This window comes from Podarcis tiliguerta, assembly GCF_965153285.1.
Source record: "Podarcis tiliguerta genome assembly, chromosome: 6".
Lineage (NCBI taxonomy): Eukaryota > Metazoa > Chordata > Lepidosauria > Squamata > Lacertidae > Podarcis > Podarcis tiliguerta.
This window is the reverse complement of record NC_139539.1, coordinates 5,059,194-5,082,681: the sequence shown is the minus strand read 5'-3', so window position 1 is coordinate 5,082,681 and position 23,488 is coordinate 5,059,194. Positions and strand designations below refer to the sequence as shown.

At 49.2% G+C, this 23,488-nt stretch overlaps 2 protein-coding genes across 8 annotated transcripts in view; one reads left to right on the top strand and one right to left on the bottom strand.

The window, feature by feature from the left end:
• The window catches only part of LOC310680601 (tyrosine-protein phosphatase non-receptor type substrate 1-like), a 126,726-nt gene extending 108,730 nt beyond the window's left edge, over window positions 1-17,996 (bottom strand). For 2 of the 7 annotated variants that reach the window (XM_083447479.1, XM_083447485.1), the window contains exons 1-2: window positions 17,208-17,641; window positions 16,623-16,713 (exon numbers count right to left, since the gene is read on the bottom strand). In XM_083447479.1, the coding sequence (XP_083303605.1) occupies window positions 16,623-16,707 (85 nt within the window). In that variant the 5' untranslated portion in view covers window positions 16,708-16,713; window positions 17,208-17,641. The other 5 variants (XM_083447484.1, XM_083447482.1, XM_083447481.1 and 2 more) reach the window with 5 other exon arrangements.
• LOC310680724 (uncharacterized protein) overlaps window positions 1-23,488 on the top strand; it is a 360,376-nt gene that overhangs the window by 12,028 nt on the left and 324,860 nt on the right. The window lies entirely within an intron of this gene.

Below are 23,488 nucleotides of genomic sequence, written 5' to 3'. Positions count from 1 at the left end.
CCTGCTCCTGCCCACCTAGCAGTTCGAAAGCACGTCAAAGTGCAAGTAGATAAATAGGTACCACTCCAGTGGGAAGGTAAAAGGCATTTCTGTGCGCTGCTCTGTTTCGACAGAAGCGGCTTAGTCATGCTGGCCACATGACCCGGAAGCTGTAGGCCGGCTCCCTCAGCCAGTAAAGCGAGATGAGCGCCACAACCCCAGAGTTATTCAGAGCTCCTTGGAGTCAGAACAGGATGCAAATGAATTGAGATGTGTGGTGTTGGTTTTGGCCCAGTGCCGCAACCCCACTCCTTGCATTCCCCGCTTTATTTCTCCGCACAAATCTCTATATTGCCAACTTTAATAATGCCACGGCGGGGAACAGCTTAAAAACTAACTACAACATACTGTAACCAGCTGATTGCATTTGCAGCCCTCTTCCACCCTCAAAGCCCAAACCACAGACATTATTCCGCAGCAGCAACAGCAGAAGCAGAAGCGATTTAGCAGAACAACAACACACCCTTTATTTTGTGGCATGGTAATTTAACAGAACAACAGGGAAATATTCCGCCTTTGTTCTGCCCGATCCACAGTCTCACTTTGTTTTTACAGAACGCTGCCAACTTCGAAAGCAGACACCTCACTCCTGCAGATGCCACCCGCCTCCACCCCTTGGCAGACGTCTCCCCCGCCAACTTGATCTCGGTTCTGCAGAGTCACGAGACAGCCCAGAATAGAATCCCGAGGGCACAGACCTCTGCTCTTGCAGGTGGCTCCAAATTGATTTGGGGGAGCTGAGCTAATGCATCATCATTTAATAGGAACGCACCACATTAAAATGCCACAGCGGGAAGGGGGGGGGGGAGGAAAGCAGATCTCCAAATCACAGCTACACTAATAGGTCCTTGGAAAGAGAAGAGGAATTGTTAGGGGCTAAAGTTTGGAGAGGGATGGATGTGGGAACCAGGGGGGGAAGGGAGATCAAAACAGCAACCATCGTCAAGCTGTATCCTCCAGATATCATTGGCTTACAACTGATGCTGGCTTGGGCTAATGGTAGTTGCAATTCAACCACATCTGGAAAGCATCAGGCTGGCGATGGCTGCCATAAAACATTGGCGAGCTTCTGCCAAAAATCCCTTTTTCGTCAGCCTCCACTGCAGCCTGCAAACCTAGCCCAGGAATGAAAGTTTTGGAATCCATTAGATTGAGTCCACTGTTGTTGTTTAGTCGTTTAGTCGTGTCCGACTCTTCATGACCCCCTGGACCAGAGCATGTCAGCCTTCCACTGCCTCCCGCAGTTTGGTCAGACTCATGTTTGTAGCTTCGAGAACACTGTCCAACCATCTCGTCCTCTGCCGTCCCCTTCTCCTTGTGCCCTCCATCTTTCCCAACATCAGGGTCTTTTCCAGGGAGTCTTCTCTTCTCATGAGGTGGCCAAAGTCTTGGAGCCTCAGCTTCAGGATCTGTCCTTCTAGTGAGCACTCAGGGCTGATTTCCTTCAGAATGGAGAGGTTTGTTCTTCTTGCAGTCCATGGGACTCTCAAGAGTCTCCTCCAGCACCAGAATTCAAAAGCATCAATTCTTCGGCGACCAGCCTTCTTTATGGTCCAGCTCTCACTTCCATACACTGAGTCCATTAGAACATTGCAAATGACATCGGTGCTTCATCAGAAGGGTCCATCTAGCCTGGCACCTCATTTCTAACAGAGGACAGGTGGATGCTTCTGGGAAACCCACAATCACAGAGAAATCAACCCTCCCCTAACAACTAGCGTTGAGAGGTAAAGTGCCCCTGCCTCTGGATTTTTCACTAGTTAATAGCTATGGAGGAACCGATCATTTGTGAGGTCGATACTGCCTTTCTGACAGACCTGGCAACACAATCTACAGCTACCTTTAGGGGACACACAGAGACATTTCCAAGTGCAGGATCAGGCCCTAAACATGCTCCCCAAACCCATCACTCAGAGCCCAAGAATTTAGCTAAAGCCCTCTCTCCATGGACTAGTGTTTTCGTGACTGGGGAAAGAGGCAACAGCTGGAATTTGGGAAAGTAACTCTTCTTTCTTTTTCTCTCAAACAGACTCTGGGACTGTTAAGCACTAAATCCTGATCACCCCACACTTGTCATGATGTAGAATGCCCAAGCACTAAGGCTTGGGGGAAAAGGACATATTATTTTCTTAAAAAGAGAAAAATCCTCCATCTGTTATGAAATTGATTGCACCAATTTCTGCTACTTATACTATTCTATTTTTCTTCCTTAAAGGTCAATGAAGTGTACAAGTAAAATTGTCATTAAGGGCTCCTGCAGACGAATTGTTTGTTGAGCATCTCTCCTGATTTGCTTGCACAAAGCTTCTGCGGAACTTAAAACTACATCTGGTCTTTATTGAACCTTCCTTCCGATTTGTTTACAGGGCGGGTTATGTGAGAACGAGCCTTCATTCCAATTTGCTTGCAGGGGGTTTACATGTGTTCCACTTAATCATTCATTCATCCCACATTTTCCAAGGCATTCCCCTGTCCCTGTCAAAGCACGGAAAAGTCTGTTGGCTTTTTTAGTGAGGATTTGTTGCACTAGAGCGACAGAGCTCTTTAATCCACTTTAAGTGTGAAAAGCTAAAGTTCTGGTATTCGCTCGAATCCCTCTCACAAAACACCGGCAGTCTGAAGACACTCTAAATCCCATACATAAAGTTAAACATAATATAATTTTTGCTCAAATATAATAACAACAAGCCAGCAATTAGCTCCTTCCCCAGGCACGCCGGGTTCACCTTGATACATGCGTGCTTGCCTAAACACCTCTTCTGCAAGCATGTTTGAGTAAGGTTCCTGCTTAGTGGAATGGGGCTTGCTCCTTAACAGAATCACACAATTCCAGGGTTCTACGGGACAGATGATCACACAGACCAACTCTCAAGGCAGGAATATTGCAATCCCTGAAAGATGATTGATTATTACAGTTCACATCTCCCCCAAGAAGCATGCATGTTTCACCCTCTTCCCCATTTCGAACTCACAACAACCCTGTGAGGTAGGCTAGGCTGAGAGTCAGTAACTGGCCCAAGCTTCATGGCTGAGTAAGGATTTGAAACCTGGCAAGACTCCCATAAAAGTGCCTAGGCTTAAAATTGTCTACCCAAAACTTCCCTCTTATGGCCTATCCCCAAAATACCTACTCACTATGGGCCCCACTAAAGCAAACTGATGCTTTTGAATTATGGTGCTGGAGGAGTCCCATGGACTGCAAGAAGATCAAACCTCTCCATTCTTAAGGAAATCAGCCCTGAGTGCTCACTGGAAGGACAGATCCTGAAGCTGAGACTCCAATACTTTGGCCACCTCATGAGAAAAGAAGACTCCCTGGAAAAGACCCTGATGTTGGGAAAGATGGAGGACACAAGGAGAAGGGGACAACAGAGGACGAGATGGTTGGACCACATTTTCAAAGCTACCAGCATGAGTTTGACCAAACTGCAGGATGAGTTTGACCAAACGGCATGCTCTGGTTCATGGGGTCACGAAGAGTCGGACACGACTAAACAACAACAACAAAGCAAACAGACTAATTGGTCAACGTCTAAAGATATCGAGCACCAGAACAACCTGGCCACCATAAGGAAATTCTGCCCTTGGTGTGTTCAGTTTCCACCTCTCCATTTTGATTCTCTGGCCCCATATCTGCACAAACATTATCCCAAAATACAGACGTGCTTTTACACTTGCAAGACTGGATGTTTTGCCATCTGCGGTATTTGAGGGTCGATTCCAAAAGATTCCGCCTGAGAAACGTCTTTGCCCCTGTGGAGATGGCAGCACCGAAACAGCGGCACACGTCCTCCTGTCCTGTACTCTCTACAAAGACCTGAGGAACAAGATCATCACCCTACTCGTACTAACCATCCCAGGGCGCTCAACCACTGCCACAATGTGCTTCCTTCTATCAGATCAAAATGAGCAGATAACAGCAAAGGTTGCTAGGTTCATAGCAGGGGCAATCAGAGTAAGGGCCACTAACTGACTGCTGATTCTGGACTTTAAATTGTGCTTTTATATCAAATTTCCTTTTCTGTGTATACTGTAATGTTTTACTGTTGCTATGGCCATTGGATAATGCGAGTAAAGTTTTATTTATTATTATTTGAAACCTAGTCTCCCCCAAGCCCACCGCTCTAACCACTACAGCCCACTGCCTCTCAGAGATGGTCAATTTCTGCTTAACCCTCCAGTAATGGAGAGCTAACCACCTTTCTGGAACAATCCCCTTCGCTGCTGAGCAGCTCTTCCTGCTAGGAAGTTTCTCCTTAGCATTTAACCAAAATGTATTTCTTTGCAGCTTTCCTGCCTGCTGGTTCTTGTCTAGAAAGAGAAACCAGTCCACTCCATCTTCTGCCTGTCGGCCTTTCCAGTATTTGAAGACCACTGTCCTCTGCAGGCTAAACAAACCCAGCTCTTTAAACTGCTCCTTATAGGATTTCGTTTCTGGACTACAGTGGTGCCTCGCAAGACAAAATTAATTCGTTCTGCGAGTTTTTTCGTCTTGTGAATTTTTCGTCTTGCGAAGCACGGTTTCCCATAGGAAATGCATTGACGGTTTTAAGAACAAGGCGCAATACGTTTTCGTCTTGCTAAGCAAGCCCATAGGGAAATTCGTCTTGCGAAGCAACTCAAAAAACAAAAAACTCTTTCGTCTTGCGAGTTTTTCGTCTTGCGAGGCATTCGTCTTGCGAGGTACCACTGTACTCCTCATCCTGGTTGTCCGAATGCATCCCACAGTTTAGGATTGCATCCGTAATGTTTGACTTTGTCATTCCCATCATTTTCTACCACAGGAGAACCAAGATGCTGTCATGAGTTTCCACCAGACACCAGCAGTTCAATTAGGCACACCGTTTAAGAGCAGGCCTATTCCCAGGACCAGGAGGTGCCTGCCTGATTACTCTTACTTAATAGCTGAATTTCCAAGTGTTATTGACCGCTTTCCATTTTGCCTGCTGCAAGAAGCATGTGCTTTGTTTTTGCCAACACTTGCAGCAAAAAAGAAAAGAAATAAGGAGACGCATGCATTAGTCATGCAGTCACTTGTCTCCAGTAAGTGTCACGGTCTGAATTTCACCACTGCATGCTGAAAACATAAGCCAATCAAGCCAATTGTCCATCTAGCCCAGAATCTTGTCTTCACAGTGGCCAACCAGATGGCTATGCAAGCAGGATCCAAGCCCTTCCTGCAGCTCTGAGCAACTGGGGTTAAGAAGAATTACTCCCCTCAACAGGGAAGATAGTACCTAGCCAGCATAGTCTTAATGGAGAAATCTGAGGGCTCCCTTGGACAAAAAAACAAGGACACCAGCCAGGAAGACCAGAGCAAAACAGCAGCCAGTAGGCTTGGTCTTGATTGAAGACTCCCACCTGCCACAAGGTAGAACAAATGGAAGCCCCGAACAAAAGAGCTCCCAAACTTTTATTAGCTGCTAATCCCCATGTTACACCCCCCCCAACCTACATCACTCATACATCATGGTTACATCATGAAAGGGGAGGTCTGGTGGCAGTAATCTGAGCATCCTGGACCCTGCCCCATGGTTCCCCTTGCCCTCCACCAAACACCCATCAAGTGTAACAAAAAATATATATTTACATTTCCCTGTTTCGAAGCCAAGTTAATCACACCCTTTTGTCTTCATCTGGGTTTGTTATTTGTGGGGACAAATCACAAAAGTGATTGTGCCGGTTTGGGTAATGGGCTGCATGTGCTTGATATCTGCTGGAGGGGCAACCTCCCCCCAACCTATACATAAATTCCTGCAACAATAGTTAGTAGCCACTGATAGCTGGATCCCCCATGAACCTTTCCAATCCTCTTTTAAAGCCATCTAAGTTTCCAACGACTGGCTCCTGTCCAGGTTTGTAAATTGTCTTACTTTAAATGTTGTGATGACCCTATGCCCTTTTAAAATGTGTTTCTGGGGGTGGGTGGGGGTTATTAGGTTGTTCTTATTTTGAGTATGTATTTTGTGGTTTTATATTTTGATTTTATTCTGTGAACTGCTCTGAGACCTCTGGGTATAGGGTGGTATATAAATTCAATGAAGTATTCTGCTCTGGTCAGACCTCACCTGGAGTACTGTGTCCAGTTCTGGGCACCACAGTTCAAGAAGGACACTGACAAACTGGAACGTGTCCAGAGGAGGGCAACCAAAATGGTCAAAGGCCTGGAAACGATGCCTTATGAGGAACGGCTAAGGGAGCTGGGCATGTTTAGCCTGGAGAAGAGGAGGTTAAGGGGTGATATGATAGCCATGTTCAAATATATAAAAGGATGTCACATAGAGGAGGGAGAAAGGTTGTTTTCTGCTGCTCCAGAGAAGCAGACACGGAGCAATGGATCCAAACTACAAGAAAGGAGATTCCACCTAAACATTAGGAAGAACTTCCTGACAGTAAGAGCTGTTTGACAGTGGAATTTGCTGCCAAGGAGTGTGGTGGAGTCTCCTTCTTTGGAGGTCTTTAAGCAGAGGCTTGACAACCATATGTCAGGAGTGCTCTGATGGTGTTTCCTGCTTGGCAGGGGGTTGGACTCGATGGCCCTTGTGGTCTCTTCCAACTCTATGATTCTATAAGAAGAAGAAGAAGAAGAAGAAGTTGGTGGCCATCAAGAAGGGAGTTCCATAGTTTAACTATGGCTGTGTGTAGAAGTTCTTTTGTCTTCCTTTCTTTCCTGAATATTCCACTTCAGCTTCATTGGAAGTCCATAGGTTCTGGTGTAGTGAGAGAGGGGAAACCTCTCCACTCGCTCCACACCATGAATAATTCTATGCAGCTCTCTCCTGTCTGCTGTTAATTGTCTTTTCTCTAAATTAAAAGAGTCCCAAATGCTGCAACCTTTGTTCATAAGGGAGTTGCGACATCCCCTTTCCCTCTTTTTGAGACTTTTCCAGCTCTACAACACCCACTATGGCTCCAAGGTCTCATTCTTGGTCAGTTGCCACCAGCTCAGACCCCACCAGCATACCTGTTAAACACTTTTGTTCTGACATACACCTCTTTACACTGGTTTACTTGGAGCTGCTAAACCACTGAGCCTCTCAGGCTTGCCGATCGGGAGCTCGGCAGTTCAAATCCACGTGCCAGGGTGAGCTCCCATTGCTCTGTCCCAGCTCCTGCCAACCTAGCAGTTTGAAAACATACCAGTGCAAGTAGATAGATAGGTACCACTCTGGCACTCGCCTGTTGCACCAGAAGTGGTTTAGTCATGCTGGCCACATGACCCAGAAAGCTGTCTGCAGACAAAAACTGGCTCCCTCTGCCTGAAAATTTGAGATGAGTGCCAAACCCCATAGTCGCCTTTGACTGGACTTAACCATCCAGAGGTCCTTTAAGTTTACTTTACATTTTACTTGTGGCTGCACTTGCCATTTTACTGCCCTTTCACTCAGTTTGGAGATACAGTGGTACCTCGGGTTACAGACGCTTCAGGTTACAGACTCCGCTAACCCAGAAATAGTACCTCGGGTTAAGAACTTTGCTTCAGGATGAGAACAGAAATCGCGCGGTGGCAGCGGGAGGCCCCATTAGCTAAAGTGGTACCTCAGGTTAAGAACAGTTTCAGGTTAAGAACGGACCTCCAGAACGAATTAAGTTCTTAACCAGAGGTACTACTGTACTGTACCCTTTTTTGGAGCTCTCCATAATCTTTTTTCCTTCCTTTTAACAACCTTGAACATGTTAAATGTGAAGTGCCCAAAAGTAAAGCAGAACAGTTTTTACACAGAAATGGCAGTTGTGCAATCAAAGCATGACTGGCAGATTATCAGAATTTTGTGGACAGGAGGAAACAGGAAACAAGAAGCCAGAGTAAGACATGAGCTTATCAGGCCGTGATGCATTTTAAAGACCTAATTCTGATGATAGGATATGAAGATTCTCACAAAACAGGTGATGAGGCAGGATAAACCTATAACTGGACGGCACTTGTTCATTTATTCTCTTTTTTATATACTACCCTTGAACAAAGCTTAAAAGCTTAAAAGGTGGTGTCTGGGAACTGCCATCAGTGCCGGAGGGAGAGAGCAAAATCCAGAGGGATTCCGGAGAGCGTCCGGCAGCCCATCTTCTGGGGAAGAGAATCAGCGTAGCGCCAGTGGAGAAGGGGGGCAGATGGGGGAAGCGGCGAGGCGGTCCCATGACTCCTTGCCAGGGACCAGCAGGGAGAGTAGAGGTCCTCCGCTGCCTACGACCTCCTTGCGCAGAAGGCTTCCGTGCAGGGAGAGTAGGAGAAGACTTGGCGTCAAAGAGCTTCTTTGCTGGAAGAAGTTTAAGAAACGCCCACTGACAGATTCTGACAGCGATTGAGACAGCCACGGGTGAGTGGCTGTCCGGACAGAAAAGGTTCACTCAGGCAACCTAGCCAGGTGTTTGCACCGGCTTACGCATGAGTAACCCCTAGAACCATTACAGGTGGTTTACAAAAGCAAGATAAATAGAAATGAAAACACATGAATATCCCTTCAGACAGAGAACCACACGCTGAAGACTAGCCTAGCCTTCTTCTCCTTGACATGGTAGTTTTCTATGTGCAAATAAGGGAACTTCCAGCCTGCCACTGTTTGGGGGTGAGATTCAATCACATGCTGCAATAGTCAGATTGGGCAATTATAGTGCTTTGCAGGATCCTAAACAACAAACCCAATTTCTCCCAAAGGCTAGACTTCTTGCAATGAGGAAGGTGAGGGTCAGGTAAGGTGAGATAAGACTTACTTTGATGCAACATCCCAGGCATAGGCAAACTCCAGCCCTCCAGATGTTTGGGACTACAATTCCCATCACCTCTAGCTAGCAGGACCAGTGGTCAGGGATGATGGGGGTTGTAGTCCCAAACATCTGGAGGGCTGGGGTTTGCCTAGGCCTGCAACATCCTCTAACTCAGTGATTCTTAAAGTGGGCAGTATCATCAGCCGGGGAGGCGGGGGCGGGATGCTAAGAGGCAAGTCGGTTTTAGAGGAACACTGGAGGTCTAAACGACTACTATGCTTTGAAAATCTGGTATCAAGTCCATCAATTTTGTTTAATTCGTTAAACTAAATAGTTTTAATTGGATTTGGGATAAATATGCAGTTGATCGTTACTGTTTTGAATTTTATGGTGCTATTATCTTCCTTAGTGGGTCATGAAAGCGCTATTCCGAACGATGTTTTTTATAGGAGGCGCTGGGAAGGAACGTATGGTACCAAGGGGGCGGCAGTGCCCCAAATAAGTTTGGCAACCACCCATCTAACCTCCCCGCAAACAGATTCGTGAAAATAGTGCAATCTAATTTCCCTGCAAACCGACCAGGGAAAACGCTACATAAGCTGGTCACCCGGAAACACCTGATTCAGGGGAAACATTCTGCTTTACTAACCTTTCCTCCTTCCCAGTCTGAAATGGTACTACTCTGACACAGGTCCACCAGGTCACTCACGCTAACCTGCTCTGCACCTCAGAGAAGGCGCCGTCCCAAATCAAGAACATGAAATGATGGGAAGCGACTTGCTTTTCGCACAGACACGTTTTTAAACCCAGGAAAGCCTTTCATTGGTTGCATTTATATCTCACCTTTTCCTCCAAGGAGTTCAAAGTGGTGTAAATGGTTGTTTGGGAGAAAGGCAAGAGATAAACACGCTAAAGAAATAAATGCTTCTTCCCCCCGCCCTCAGTCATTCCTCACAACAACCTTGCGAGGTAGGCTAAGGGGAAGCAGCTGGCCCAAGGCCACGCACTGAGCTTCATGGGCCAAACAGGGAACTGAACCCCCATTTATCTTAGTTCCTAGTCCTAACCAATTCGTCACTCTGGGAAGGGTCCAAAATGAAGCATCACTGGGAGGCTGTTGGCACTATTTACGGCTAGAAGGGAAAGGGTGCTTAACCCTTTCTCTGCTTGGTGTTTTCAGGGCCAGCTCAGAATCCTTCAGCTGCTGCCGCTGCTGTGAGTTTAGCCACCTTTTTACTTCCATGCAGTGAGTTCTTGGGGAAAATCTGAAGGGTGGCTAGGCCTCGCCTACTAGAGCTGCAAGGGGTGCACAGCTTCTACAGCAGGCTTCCTCAACCTCGGCCCTCCAGATGTTTTGAGACTACAATTCCCATTATCCCTGACCACTGGTCCTGCTAGCTAGGGATCATGGGAGTTGTAGTCCTAAAACATCTGGGATGGCTGAGGTTGAGGAAGCCTGTTCTAGAGCCTGGTAAACCTGCCAGCATCCTGGCATCCATCTGTCTTGACAGACAATGGAGTGTCCCTCAAAGGGTGCAGTCAAACCCCTGGGTTAGCAGCACAAAAGTGATCTCCCCAGGGTGCAAGCCTGGGCGGGGTGTCTGGAGGTCCTGGGCTTCCCAGGTGACAACCTGCCCACCTTCTCAGCCTGGCTAAGGTGGTCCAAAGGCAAGCAGAGCAATCGGTTTGGCACCAGCTTGGCTGAACCAGTTGCCATAATAATAATAATAATAATAATAATAATAATATTTTTTTATTTATACCCCACCCATCTGGCTGAGTTTCCCCAGCCACTCTGGGCACTCCCAATCGAGTGTTGAAAACAATACAGCATTAAATATCAAAAACCTCCCTAAACAGGGCTGCCTTCAGATGTCTTTTAAAGATAGGATAGCTGCTTATTTCCATCACATCTGAAGGGAGGGCGTTCCACAGGGCGGGTGCCACCACCGAGAAGGCCCTTTGCCTGGTTCCCTGTAACTTGGCTTCTCGCAGTGAGGGAACTGCCAGAAGGTGCTGGACCTCAGTGTCCGGGCTGAACGATGGGGGTGGAGACGCTCCTTCAGGTATACCGGACCAAGGCTGTTTTGGACTTTAAAGGTCAGCACCAATACTTTGAATTGTGCTTGGAAACGTACTGGGAGCTAATGTAGGTCTTTCAAGACCGGTGTTATATGGTCTTGGCGGCCGCCCCCAGTCACCAGTCTAGCTGCCGCATTCTGGATTAATTGCAGTTTCCGGGTCACCTTCAAAGGTAGCCCCACGGAGAGCGCATTGCAGTAGTCCAAGTGGGAGATAACCAGAGCATGCACCACTCTGGTGAGACAGTCTGCGGGCAGGTAGGGTCTCATCCCGCGTACCAGATGGAGCTGGTAGACAGCTGCCCTGGACACAGAACTGACCTGCGCCTCCATGGACAGCTGTGAGTCCAAAATGACTCCCAGGCTGCGCACCTGGTCCTTCAGGGGCACAGTTACCCCATTCAGGACCAGGGAATCCCCCACAACCCGCCCACCCCCTGCCCCCAGAAGGAGGCATACAAGGCTCCATCCAACTGCCTTGGGGACTCTGCTCTGGGTTTGTGCAGAATTTACTTCTTAGCTCTGTAATTAGGGTCATCATTACACTTATTTGTACCGTGCCTTTCCCCCAGGCAGCCCAGAACCTCCATACACACTGCCCAGGCTTGTGGCCCAGAGAGGTCACTTTTGTCCTGCCATCGCATGGGGTTGACTCAGTGGCGTAGCATGGGGGTGCAGGGGGGGCCGGCCGCACCGGGCGCAACATCTGGGGGGGCGCTCACACTCGCAGCTCTCTGCCCCTACCTGGCTCGCTCACTCTCTCTCCCTGCAGTGCTGGTTGTGCGAATCCGATCCGAGCCGCCGGGTCGCCGCCCACTGTGGAGGGGAGGGTGCCAGGCGTGCGGTGCGGTGCAGAGAGAGAGCGAGGGACTATCTGGGGGAGGGACAGTGCAGCGGGGGGGGGGTTGCCTTGCCCCGGGTTAGGGGGCGCAAATTACTTGCCTTGCCCCGGGTGCTGACAACCCACGCTACGCCACTGGGTTGACTTCACCCCTGGAGGCCCACGAGACAGACGGTTGCCAGCAATGACAAGAATTGCAGAGTGAGGGGGAAACGAACCACGAACTGATTCCACATGCTCTTCCTTTGCCCCAGCTTCAGTTGGTGACTGGATGCCTGGCAAAGGGTGAGGGGGGGGCAAGATTCAGCCTTGCCCCACCCACAGACCTTCCCTTTACAAGCGAGCCAGTTCTCGCACACTCAGCTGGGAGTCGCTTACACGCGCGTGTGAGTGAATCAGAGGGGATGATGGAGCAAATCACACAAGGAACGCCTGTGGATACGCTTAGCCGACGGAGAGACTAGATTAAAGAAATTATGTTGACAGTTTGTGGCGACGTGGAAGGGATGGGGAGGGGCGGCTGTCACGGAGGAGGCGGAAGGAAAGAGAGAAAAGCAAGAGCGACTCTCTGCAGGCTCCGCGCAGGCCGGAGAGCAGATCAGCCCTTCGTCAACTGAGTACCAGGCAGATGCTTTGAGCTGCAACACCTTTGAATCCCAGGTTGTGTGCACAAAAGATCTGCAGGGCATTTAGGCTAGCAAAGGCTGGCACAAGGTGATGGAGGGAGCTGTTGAACTTGGCTCCTGCTTACGGCCTTGCCACAGGCATCTGCTCAGCTGCTGGGCATAAGAACATAATGAGAGCCCGCTGGATCAGGCTAATGACCCATCGGGTCCAGGGGCATACGGTGAAATTTTTTGAAGGGGAAACAGTTAGGGTCAGAGGCACCAGCTTGCAAAGGCGATGGGGGGGGGGGGTTGACGTCACGGTGTCCTGACGTCATGTGTGTGAGCATCTTGTCTTCCTCCGTAAGCCAGGCCGAAGTTTCCCAGGCTTTGGGGAGGTGGCAGGAGGGCTCCTGGACCCATCAGAGCATCGCACTTCCCTCCCTAAGCCAGACAGGAGCTTCCTGGGTTTTGGAGACACCAAGGGAACATTTAAAGAACTAGCCTAGTCCCCCTTGTCCAGGGGTCACCAACCTTTTCTTAGCCGTGGGCCGGTCCCTCATACCTTGTGGGGGGCCGGACTATATTTTGGAAAATAAAATAAATGAACGAATTCCTATGCCCCACAAATAACCCAAGAGATGCATTTTAAATAAACGGACACATTCTACTCATGCTGATTCCTGGTCGGATTGCGAAGGAGATTTGGCCGCATCTGGCCCCCAGGCCTTAGGTTGCCTACCCCTGCCCTAGTCCAATGATTCTGGTCCCACAGTGGCCAACCAGATGCCCATTATGGGAAACCGGCAGGCAGAATCCGGGCACAAGAGCGACTCTCCCCTCCTGTCGTTTCCAGCAAATGGTATTCAGAAGCATCGCTGCTCCAGCTGTGGAGGCAGAGCAGAGCGTCTCCTCCATGAATTGGCTCAATCCTCTTTAAAAGCCACCAAGGTTGGTGGCCAGCATTGCCTCCTGTGGCAGGGAGTTCCAGAGATTAACCACACACTGCCTGAAGAAGGACTTCCTTTGATCCACCAACACTCAGCTTCATGGGATGTCCACATTGCACCAGATGGCCTATGGCCTGATCCTGCAGCCAAGCGCTTCTTATGAATCACCTCAACTATGAATTGGCCAAGGGGAGTGGGGAGGGTTAAGCAAACCCCTCTTTCATGGCCTCCTCCCCACATTATGCTGCCTTTGTCAGGTTGCTGCTGACAATGAGAAGGTATAGGAAAAAGGTGTAAAACAGCAGCTTTGCTGGATGATATGAAAAGTCCAAAATCTTTATTAGGCCACTGCTTTCCATCAGCACAACCAAAAACATTCACAGCAAACTCAGCCCTCCAGATGTTTTGGGGCTACAACTCCCATCATCCCTAGCTAACAGGACCGGTAGTCAGGGATGATGGGAATTGTAGTCCCAAAACATCTGGAAGAGGCATAGGCAAACTCGGCCCTCCAGATGTTTGGGGACTACAGTTCACATCACCCCTGACCACTGGTCCTGTTAGCTAGGGATCATGGGAGTTGTAGTCCCAAAACATCTGGAGGGCCGAGTTTGCCTATGCCTGATCTGGAGGCCCGAGTTTGAGGATGCCTGGTCTAATAAAAGGCATAAGGATTTTGGAAAAACAAGCAGTTTGGGGAGTTGGAAGTGTGAATAAATGCAGAGCATTGTTATCACACATTACAATGCAGGATACTTGTGAAGTGTGGACATCATTTATGACACACACTCACATGTTTAAGCGGCTGGGCAGATTAGTGCAGCTGGGAACCCCCACTGTCTGAATTCTCACGTACATGGGTGTGCAAAGGCTGTGTGCATTTACCGTACATGCCAACTCTTTTCTGCTTTACAGGTTACCATTGTTTGCTCGGATGTGCCGTGGAAGTCACAAAAGAGAGCCTAGCACTTAGCACCCGTTTGGGAACGCTGCCTCAATAAGCTTCCCAGAAAACATGCACAGTCGGGCTACAGTCATACGCTGCTTGCGAGGGTCCTGTGGAAAACACTGGCTGAAGCACACACATTTCCTGCAGGAACACTCATTCGCAGCGCTGTCTTTGCACTTGAACATCCGCAAGCAGACGGTCTCATATTTGGTTTCGGGCATCTCCAGGTAGGGCCGGGAATGGCTTCTGCCTGAAACCCTGGAGAGTGTAGATCGTACTGAATGAGCTACGCGAAGCAGCGTTCTGCATAAGCCGCTTTCTCTGTTTGCATAGGGCCTTGGTTCGGCAGTATAGCATCTGCTTTGCATGCAGAGGACAACAGTCTTGATCCCTGGCATCTGCAGTTAGGACTGGGAATGTCTCTTGTCTGAACCCATGGAAAGAGGCTGCTAGTTAGTCCAGAGGCCACTGAGCTTCATAGAATCACAGAACTGTTGAGTTGGAAGAGGTTCCAAGGGTCATCTAGTCCAACCCCCTACAATACAGGAATCCTTTTGTGCCAGGGCTTAAACCCACAACCCTGGCATTAAGAGTCTTCTGCTCTACCAGCCTTGCCATGCTGCAGGCTATGGACCTATGATCTTCATATAAGGCAAGTCTCTATATATTCTCTCCCTCCCTACGGTTTAACCAAAAGCGTAACTTTTAAGCAGCATCTAAGCCACAGAATGAAGCTGCCTACGATGGCAATTAGCGAAGGTTGGATAGGCACCTATCAGGATGCCAGGGAGGCAGCAGAATCTCCTTTTTGAAAACTTTCCAAGAAAAAGGTTGGGCAAGGACATGCTGGGGATGTATAGGATATCCTCTTGCCTTCGGGCAATTGTTGCAGTACACAGCCAGCTGGATCCTAGCCAGAGCTCCAATTAACCTGCCATTACAAGTGCCACATCAAAGCCAGGCCAGTATTCCCATTGTAAGGATGAGAGGCTGAGACTTGGAGAGAGGTTTTGATAGCAGGCACAAATGCATTTAGATTCTCCTAGAAGAGATGGAGGTCATCTTCAAGGTGCAGGGCTGTATTTTGTAACTATCTCTTTCTAAGAATCAAAACCTGAAAGGGGGAGTGCTGTTGGCATTATACAGTGTTGCCCCCAATATTTTGGCAGGACAGGATCTAAGGCAGCTCGGCTGAGAATACACAATTCCAGGGCGGTGGTGACAGTGGGGTGTTCACGACACACCCTTCTCAACCTAGCAGCGTCCATCTGTAAAATGGGAAGAGCAACGGACGTCAAGGAACAGTTCCTAGAGCAATAGAGAGCAGTTCAAGCTGAGAAGCATTGCCTTGCAACGTACAGTTTCCATCCCTTCAGATAAAACAGCCAGCCAGTCAATAATATAAATGGGATAAAGATACACGAACACTCAACGCCTGCTGGAGCAGACAAGTTGCCCACAGCCTCCAGAAAGATGCCCCCGAGCCCAGACTTTGGTGACCCTCTGGTGAAAAAGAGGTTTAGCAAAGGCAAAACCACTGGGACATCTTCTGCCTTTGCCAATAGGTCAAGCCACTTTGCCAGCGAACCCAAGTTTGCAGCAAACATAAGAAGTGATCTCTCGAAGTATGAAATACCTGAGCAGTTCAGGGATTTATGAAGGTAGAACTGTTTACGCGCGTGTGCACACGCACACGCACACGCACGCACACGCACGCACACGCGCGCGCACACACACACACACACACACACACTTGTTGCTAAACACAGTCCATATAAACCACACTGGGACAATGCTGCCCCGCCTTATAGGACTGTTGTAAGGAGACAGCAGGTGCTTTCAAGTCTTTAAAAAGCGACACAAGTGCTAAATCGCATCACCAGCAGCACAACCTCCTCACTCCGCAAGCAGACAGGCAGTGAAGTCACAAGATGCCCATCTAATCTCCGAAGCTCTCCTCTCCTCTCCTCTCCTCAGGCACCTCATTGTGCATGCCAGCCAAATGCCAGGCGGACTCAGCGCCTCCTGCAACAGTACCACCACCTCCACGAACCGAGCTCAACATTATATCATTCGGAAGCCTTTGCATAGCTCCAGCTTTTTAGGGAACATTTCCTGAGCGTGCCCTGGCACAACCGTAGATAGAAACCGTACGTAGGTGGTGTTTGGGGGGGGGGAGGGGGATCTTGCAAGGAAGGAGAGGGATCAAGGTCTTTTCCCTAACCAACTCATCAGCCCTGCAAATGCTCCCTTAAACCAAGTAATAACAAAAACACAAATCCGTCCTTTTGCTCTGTTGAGGAGCTGCGACAACCGAAGACCATGCCAAGACCAGACAACTGGTTTTTGCAAGGAGAAGGGGGGGGAGGGAGGCGAACAGATCAAAGTCAAAACCCAGACATGTCCTTTAGCAGAAGATGCTCTGGATGGAAAAAGGAAACAAGCTCTTCTTACCTGACCAGCTACAGAACAGCAGCAGGGGAGGCAGGAGACAGGTCAGCAAACCTCTGGAAGAAAGCCCGGGAGCGTCCATGGTCATTTGCTACTGGAGGGAAGAAGGGAAAAAAAGAAAAAGAGTTTCATGAAGAGGAAATCAGAGGCTGCTTCTAGCGGCTTTCTCTCCGTGTCGCTCTCTCTCTTTGAGAGAAGGGCAGACGAAGCCAAGGAAGACGAAGAAAACAAACCCCCGCATCACTCCATCCCCAAAATGAGGAAACCAACCTTACTTCCTCGTCTACAGGCATCGGCAGGGTGGGGGTGGGGGAGAGCCCAAACCCAACCTATTTTCCACAGCCGATGAAATCAGGAGTTCTATGCCCCCCTCCCTCCATCGCCTTCCTCCTGAAACATCTCCAGCTAAAAACGGTTAAAGGGAGATTAATATTTTACGGAGAGGACATCAGGGCAGCGGCGGGGAAAGCGGCAGGGAGACTGGAGGAAGGCGCATCAGGGGGGGAAAAACTGTGCAACAACATCCTTTCCCGGGTGCCTGGCAAAGCACGTACGCAAACACAGCCACGCAGCCGGGCACAGACTCACCTGGCCAGCATCCGCTGCAGCGCGCAGCGCCCCAGACACGCAGACACACGCGCGCACCTCGAGAATTCGCTCCTCGCTCGCCCCGGGACCGGCGGAAAAAAAAATCGCCACTTTTTGCTCAGGCAGGCAGTCACATGCCAAGGCTGCTGGGGTGCCCCCCTCCCTTCCCTGTTCCTCCTCCTCCTCCTCCTCCTCTTCCAGGCCTTTCCACCAGTCGCACTAGGAAACCTTAAGAGTCACAAGAAACCAGAAGAAGGGGAGATGTTTTTTTCCCCTTTTTGCAGAGGAAAAACATTTCCTCGGAACGGGGCTGGGGTTTGCACGCCTCCCCAAGCAGCAATGCCAGGAGGAGACGGGGCGGCAGAATCTGCAGGAAAAGGGGAGAAGGGAGACGACCCCCCCCCCTGCGGACACAAGGGAGGTGGGCTCTTCTGTGTCACCTTTGCAGCCCTTGGACCCTGCCTAGCTGCGCTTGTCAGTCTGCTTGTGTCTCTCTGCAGCGCCTTCTTGCTCTCTGCTGCTGGTGGTTCAGAGACATCCCACCCTCCTCCCGTTGCCTAGCATTGATGGGGCTCTGTTTTTTTCAACAATGTACCAGTTCAGGAGAAAAGAAAGAGTCGTCTCCCCCCCCTTCTCTCTCTCTCTAGTAGGCAAGCCAGCTTTTTGGGAACGGCTCCACACAGTCCTAGTTCTCTTTCCCCCCCAGCTAGCTTTTCACAAAGCAAGCTGGACAGAGGCGATCGGAAGAAAGGGCTGGAGGGGGGGGGGGTGTAGAAAGAGCACAAGGGAGGCTGTACCACTCCGACTGCCTGCCTGCCTCGCTCCAAGCCAACTTGCTTTTTTTGTGTTTTGTAAGGTCACCCCTGCCTGCCTGGAATCAGCCACACATTGTTTTTCTTAAGGTGGGCTGGGAGAATTCAGAGGCTTCCTCCTCCCCTGCCTCCCTTTCGCTTGCCCTTCCCTTTGCAAAGGGAGGCAAGCTTTGTCTCCTGAAAAACACTCCTGGGTTCTTCTCCCCAGGCTTTCAAAAGAAGGCTGAAAATGAGACCGGGAGGGAGGGGTCAGTGGGAGAATTGGAGACTCCCTGTTGCACAAAGTCTGGCTTCTGCAAAGTGCTTCCGTCTGCGAACTCTCTCTCCTCTCCCCCACCAACCTAGCCCCCCCCCCCGCCCTGCTCCTCTTGCATTCCCAGCTACCACTCCAACTCTTTCCCCAAGGAAAATACAAGAGAGAGAGAGAAAGCTGATAAAAGCTTCGGTGAAATGAATGGAAAGCCTGCCCGGGGAATTAGGATGGGACTGTCAGACAAGGGATGCAGGAAGGAGGTGAGCTGATGATGATGGTGGCAGGAAATAAACAGGAAGCACAGAAATCAGGAAGGATTTCATTCCAGGGAGGAGGAGGAGAGAGGGGCTAATAGATATTTATTCCTGAACAAGACGAGAGGGAGCTACCGTTGAAGATAGAGTCCTGAACCAAACCCCAAGGATTTAGACGGGGAAAACTCTCCACCAGCCCTCCTGTCTAGTCTCCTTTCTGCTGGAAAGTGCTGGGGAATGGATCTGGGCTTCTGTTCGCAAAATGCACATATTCTCTTTTTAGCTAAGGTAAGGCAGCCTGGTATGACTGCACAGCCTGCAGAGCTGTCAACTTTTCCCTTTTTAAAAAATTCCCTTATTCTGAATAGGATTCCTCGCAAGAAAGGGGAAAAGTTGACAGCTATGAGCCTGTGTCTGGCATAGGGTGGTATTCAACTGCACAGAGGAGACCTATGGAAATGAACGGACCCCATTAAGCCATGCTCATTCATTTCAGTAAAATGTAGCGGAACACCACACCCATAGTCTTCATACAACAGGACCTCTCTTCTTGCAAGTACTGAGCTAAACTTTTAAGAATCTGCTTTAGATGCTAAGCTTCAGACTTGGAAACGGGGGTTGGGGGAGAGTGCACCTGAGCATGTACAGAATATAGGTAAGAAGCAGGAACTGCAGCCAGACCCTCGTGCGTCTTGGAAAAGGATGAGGGGGTAGAGACCAAACTGTCCAGGCTGACCTTACCAACATCTTTAATCTCCCCCCCCCCCCCGGTTTCAATAGAGAATCAGGAATCACAAGTCCAAGAATAAATTCAAAAGCCGAAGTAGTGTGTTTCTTTAAAGCAAATAAATGCAACTTTTGGAATTTGGTTCCCGGTGAATAAATCATCAGGACTTGCCGATCAGAAGCCCAGCGGTTCGAATCCCCACGACGTTGCTCAGTCCCAGCTCCTGCCAACCAAGCAGTTCGAAAACAAGTCAAAGTGCAAGTAGATAAATAGGTACCACTCTGGCGGGAAGGTAAATGGCATTTCCATGCGCTGCTCTGGTTTGCCAGAAGCAGCTTAGTCATGCCGGCCACATACGCCGGCTCCCTCGGCCAATAAAGTGAGATGAGCGCCACAACCCCAGAGTCATCTGTGACTGGACCGAATGGTCAGGGGTCCCTTTACCTTTAAGGACCCAGCCAGTGGGCCCTCCTAACCTGTTCCTCCGACACCTATTTTTACTGCAAGAGTAATATAAAAGGAGCCCTAGTGGATCAGACCAAAACCTCTAAGTTCTGTACCCACAGTTCCCAGTCACCTGTCTCTGAGAAGCTGCCTCCCCACAAATTCACAGCCCTTGCAACATTTTCCCCCATTCCTTGCATACATCAATCTGCTCCTTTACGCAGTTTAGTGTACAAATTTACGTCTCCATCTCCTTCCAAGATCAGAGCGATGGGTTTTTGAAGCACCCTATGGCTTCCAAGACTGCAAACATCTCTGCTCCTGTGCTCTGCCCACAGGACTTCGTTCAGGAGCTTAGGGGCCTGCAACTTTCATTTTTGACATCACTTCCTCCTGTCAGCCTGTCCCCCCCCCCACTTCCTTCTGCCCCAGGCACACAGAGCTAGTAGTCAAAGGAGGTCAGTGGCACTTGGTGGGTCTCTCTAACCTCCTTAGTAAGACGCACTGCTTCAAAGCAGCAGCAGAGCACCCCAGGTTTGATCCCCAGCATCTCCTGTTAGGCTCCTTGTCTGAGAGCCGCTGCCAGTTAGTGTAAAAATACTGACCTAGATTTATGCATTTACATATTTACACTTTCAAAACAATATATATATCAAGGCACTGTGCAACATGAAAGAATAAAACCAGCAGAAAGCATTCGTAAAAACATCAATAAACGCCAAATGGCTACAAAGAGAAAATTCATGTTGCAAAGGCCTAACAATATAGTTTTCAGACACTGTCAGAGGGAAGGGAGGGGCGGTTTTTGCTGAAATGCTCTACTGGCAGGGAATTCCACAGGGCAGGGTGCGCTGTCCCTGGTGAAGGCCCACCAAGCCACAGGGGGAACTACCAAAGTGGAACTACCCAGGGATCGAGGTGGAGCACCATGAATCAGACAGTCTATAGAAACACGTTGCCAGGAATCTGCTCCTGTGAGCCACCTGGCTGCTGCATTCTGCACTAGTTGAAGCTTCTGGACTAGATACAAGGGCAGCCCCGTATAAAGCATGGAACAGTAATCAAGCCTTGGGGTTGCCAGTCCATGAGCCACTGTGGAGCTGGTAAAAAGGCACTCCTGGCTGCAAATAATAATAATAATAATAATAATAATAATAATAATAATAATAATAATAAAATTTATTATTTATAACCTGCCAATCTGACTGGGTTTCCGCAGCCACTCTGGGTGGCTTCCAACAGAATATTAAAATACAATAGTCCATCAAACATTAAAAACTTCCCTAAACAGGGCTGCCTTCAGATGTCTTCTAAAAGTCTGGTAGTAGTTGTTCTCTTTGACATCTGGTGGGAGGGCGGGTGCCACTACCAAGAAGGCCCTCTGCCTGGTTCCCTGTAGCTTGGCTTCTCACAGCGAGGGAACCGCCAGAAGGCCCTCGCAGCTGGACCTCAGTGTCCGGGCAGAATGATGGGGGTGGAGACACTCCTTCAGGTATACCGGACCGAGGCCATAGAGATGATAAGTACCCTCCAAACAGCATGGCTGCTCCACCAGAGGAGAGTTCAACACCTTCCAGAACAGGCAGTTGACCTGTCTCCAAGATACAGGAAGCCACAAGGCCTTCATCTTTCCAAGATTCAAGTTCAGTTTGTTCACCCTCAGCCACTTCACCACTGGCTGCCTGAGCTACCCTCATTTCACGTCTGCTGCTTCCCCTTCCCTTTCTTGCCAGTGGGTTGTTTTTTTTATTAAAAAAACAACTTTTGAGAAACCACTTTCAGACACTTCTCTCTTGAGAAGTCTGTGGGTGATGTCCCACTGGGGAATGTGGTTTGCCAGCACAAGAACAGGATGTCAGACTGCATGGGCCACGGGGCGATTCAGCAAACATCGCGCTCCTTGTGTTCAAATGTGAAAGTCGAGGGGCATCAGACCATCATTCCATCAAGCAAGACGCTGGAATTTAGGAGCCGTCCAATGAAGCTGAGTGTTGGGTGATTTGGGCCAGGCAGAACAAAGTTCTCCACAAAGCACATAGCTGAAACTATGGAATTCACTCACACAAAACCCAGTGGTGGCCCCCAACCTGGATGGCTTTTAAGGAGGCTTAGACAAACTCTAAGCAGAGACATCACCTTGCCAACAAAGGTCCGTACAGTTAAAGCCTTGGTTTTCCCAGTAGTGATGTATGGAAGTGAGAGCTGGACCATCAAGAAGGCTGATCGCCGAAGAATTGATGCTTTTGAATTATGGTTCTGGGGGAGACTCTTGAGAGTCCAGTGGACTGCAAGAAGATCAAACCGATCCATTCGGAAGGAAATCAGCCCTGAGTGCTCACTGGAAGGACAGATCCTGAAGCTGAGGCTCCAAGACTTTGGCCACCTCATGAGAAGAGAAGACTCCCTGGAAAAGACCCTGATGTTGGGAAAAATGGAGGGCACAAGGAGAAAGGGATGACAGAGGACGAGATGGTTGGATAGTGTTCTTGTAGCTACCAGCATGAGTTTGACCAAACTGTGGGAGGCAGTGGAAGACAGGAGTGCCTGGTGTGCTCTGGTCCATGGGGTCATGAAGAGTCAGACATGACTAAACAACTAAACAACAACAACAGACAAACTCACTGAGGATGATGAAGAAGAAGAGTTTGGATTTGATATCCCGCTTTATCACTACCTGAAGGAGTCTCAAAGCGGCTAACATTCTCCTTTCCCTTTGTCCCCCACAACAAACACTCTGTGAGGTGAGTGAGGCTGAGAGAAGTGTGACTAGCCCACGGTCACCCAGCAGCTGCATGTGGAGGAGTGGAGATGCGAACCCGGTTCACCAGTCTGAACCACTGCCTGCAGACTTTGCAGAGCCATTTGTTTGGCTGATGGGAAAACAGCTGGACTTTGGCCTGACCCAACAGCGCACTTCTTCTTCCTTTAAAGTTTTATTTTAAACACGTTTATTCAAAAGCCACCCTACAGCTGTGTCCACTGTCATGATACCACACTCACGTAAATCCACTTCCAGGACCTGGGAAACCCTGTAACGAAGCATTCCAGTGATATCCCTTTGGTTTGTGCTAGATGGGGCTGCTGTGTGTGCCTCTTAGAAAGCCCTCCAGGCTCCCCTGAGATTTCTCAAGATGTTCCTCATTGGGAGAGTTGTAATGATGAGAAGCCATAGAGCAGGAGGCCCCTTAGTCTCAAGTCTGAAAGCCACAGACAGGAAAATGAAGAGGCAGCAGCAGAGGGCGACGGGGTCCACTGCTAGCATTATGAGGAAGGGTTGAGGAAGCTTGGTATGTTTAGCCTGGAGAGAAGATAGCCATCTTCAAATATCTCAAGGTGTTATGTACTGAGTTGAATAGGATCCAGAATGCAGCAGTTTGATTAGTCCACAGGAGCCACCCAATCCAGCTCCAGGTGGAAGTGAATCCGCAACCTGATTGGCCCTACAGGAGGATCCTGGAATTAGCCAATCACATGCGGCCCATTGTGTAAATAATGTATATAAAGCAGATATTTTGGGGGAACTTCCATTCCTCCTCACCACCATGAGCTGAATAAAAAGCATTAAATCCACTCTCGACTCCGAGTATATTTCACAAGGGCTGTCCCATGGAAGAGGGTGCAAGCCTGTTTTTTATTGCTCTGGAGAGTAGGACCCGAACCAATGGATTCAAGTTCCAACTAAATTTTTTAGGGTGAACTTTCTGACAGTGGAACAGACACCCTTGGAAGGTCCTGGACCTTCACTGGAGGTTTTTAAATGGAGGTTGGATGCCCGTCTGCATGGAGTCATG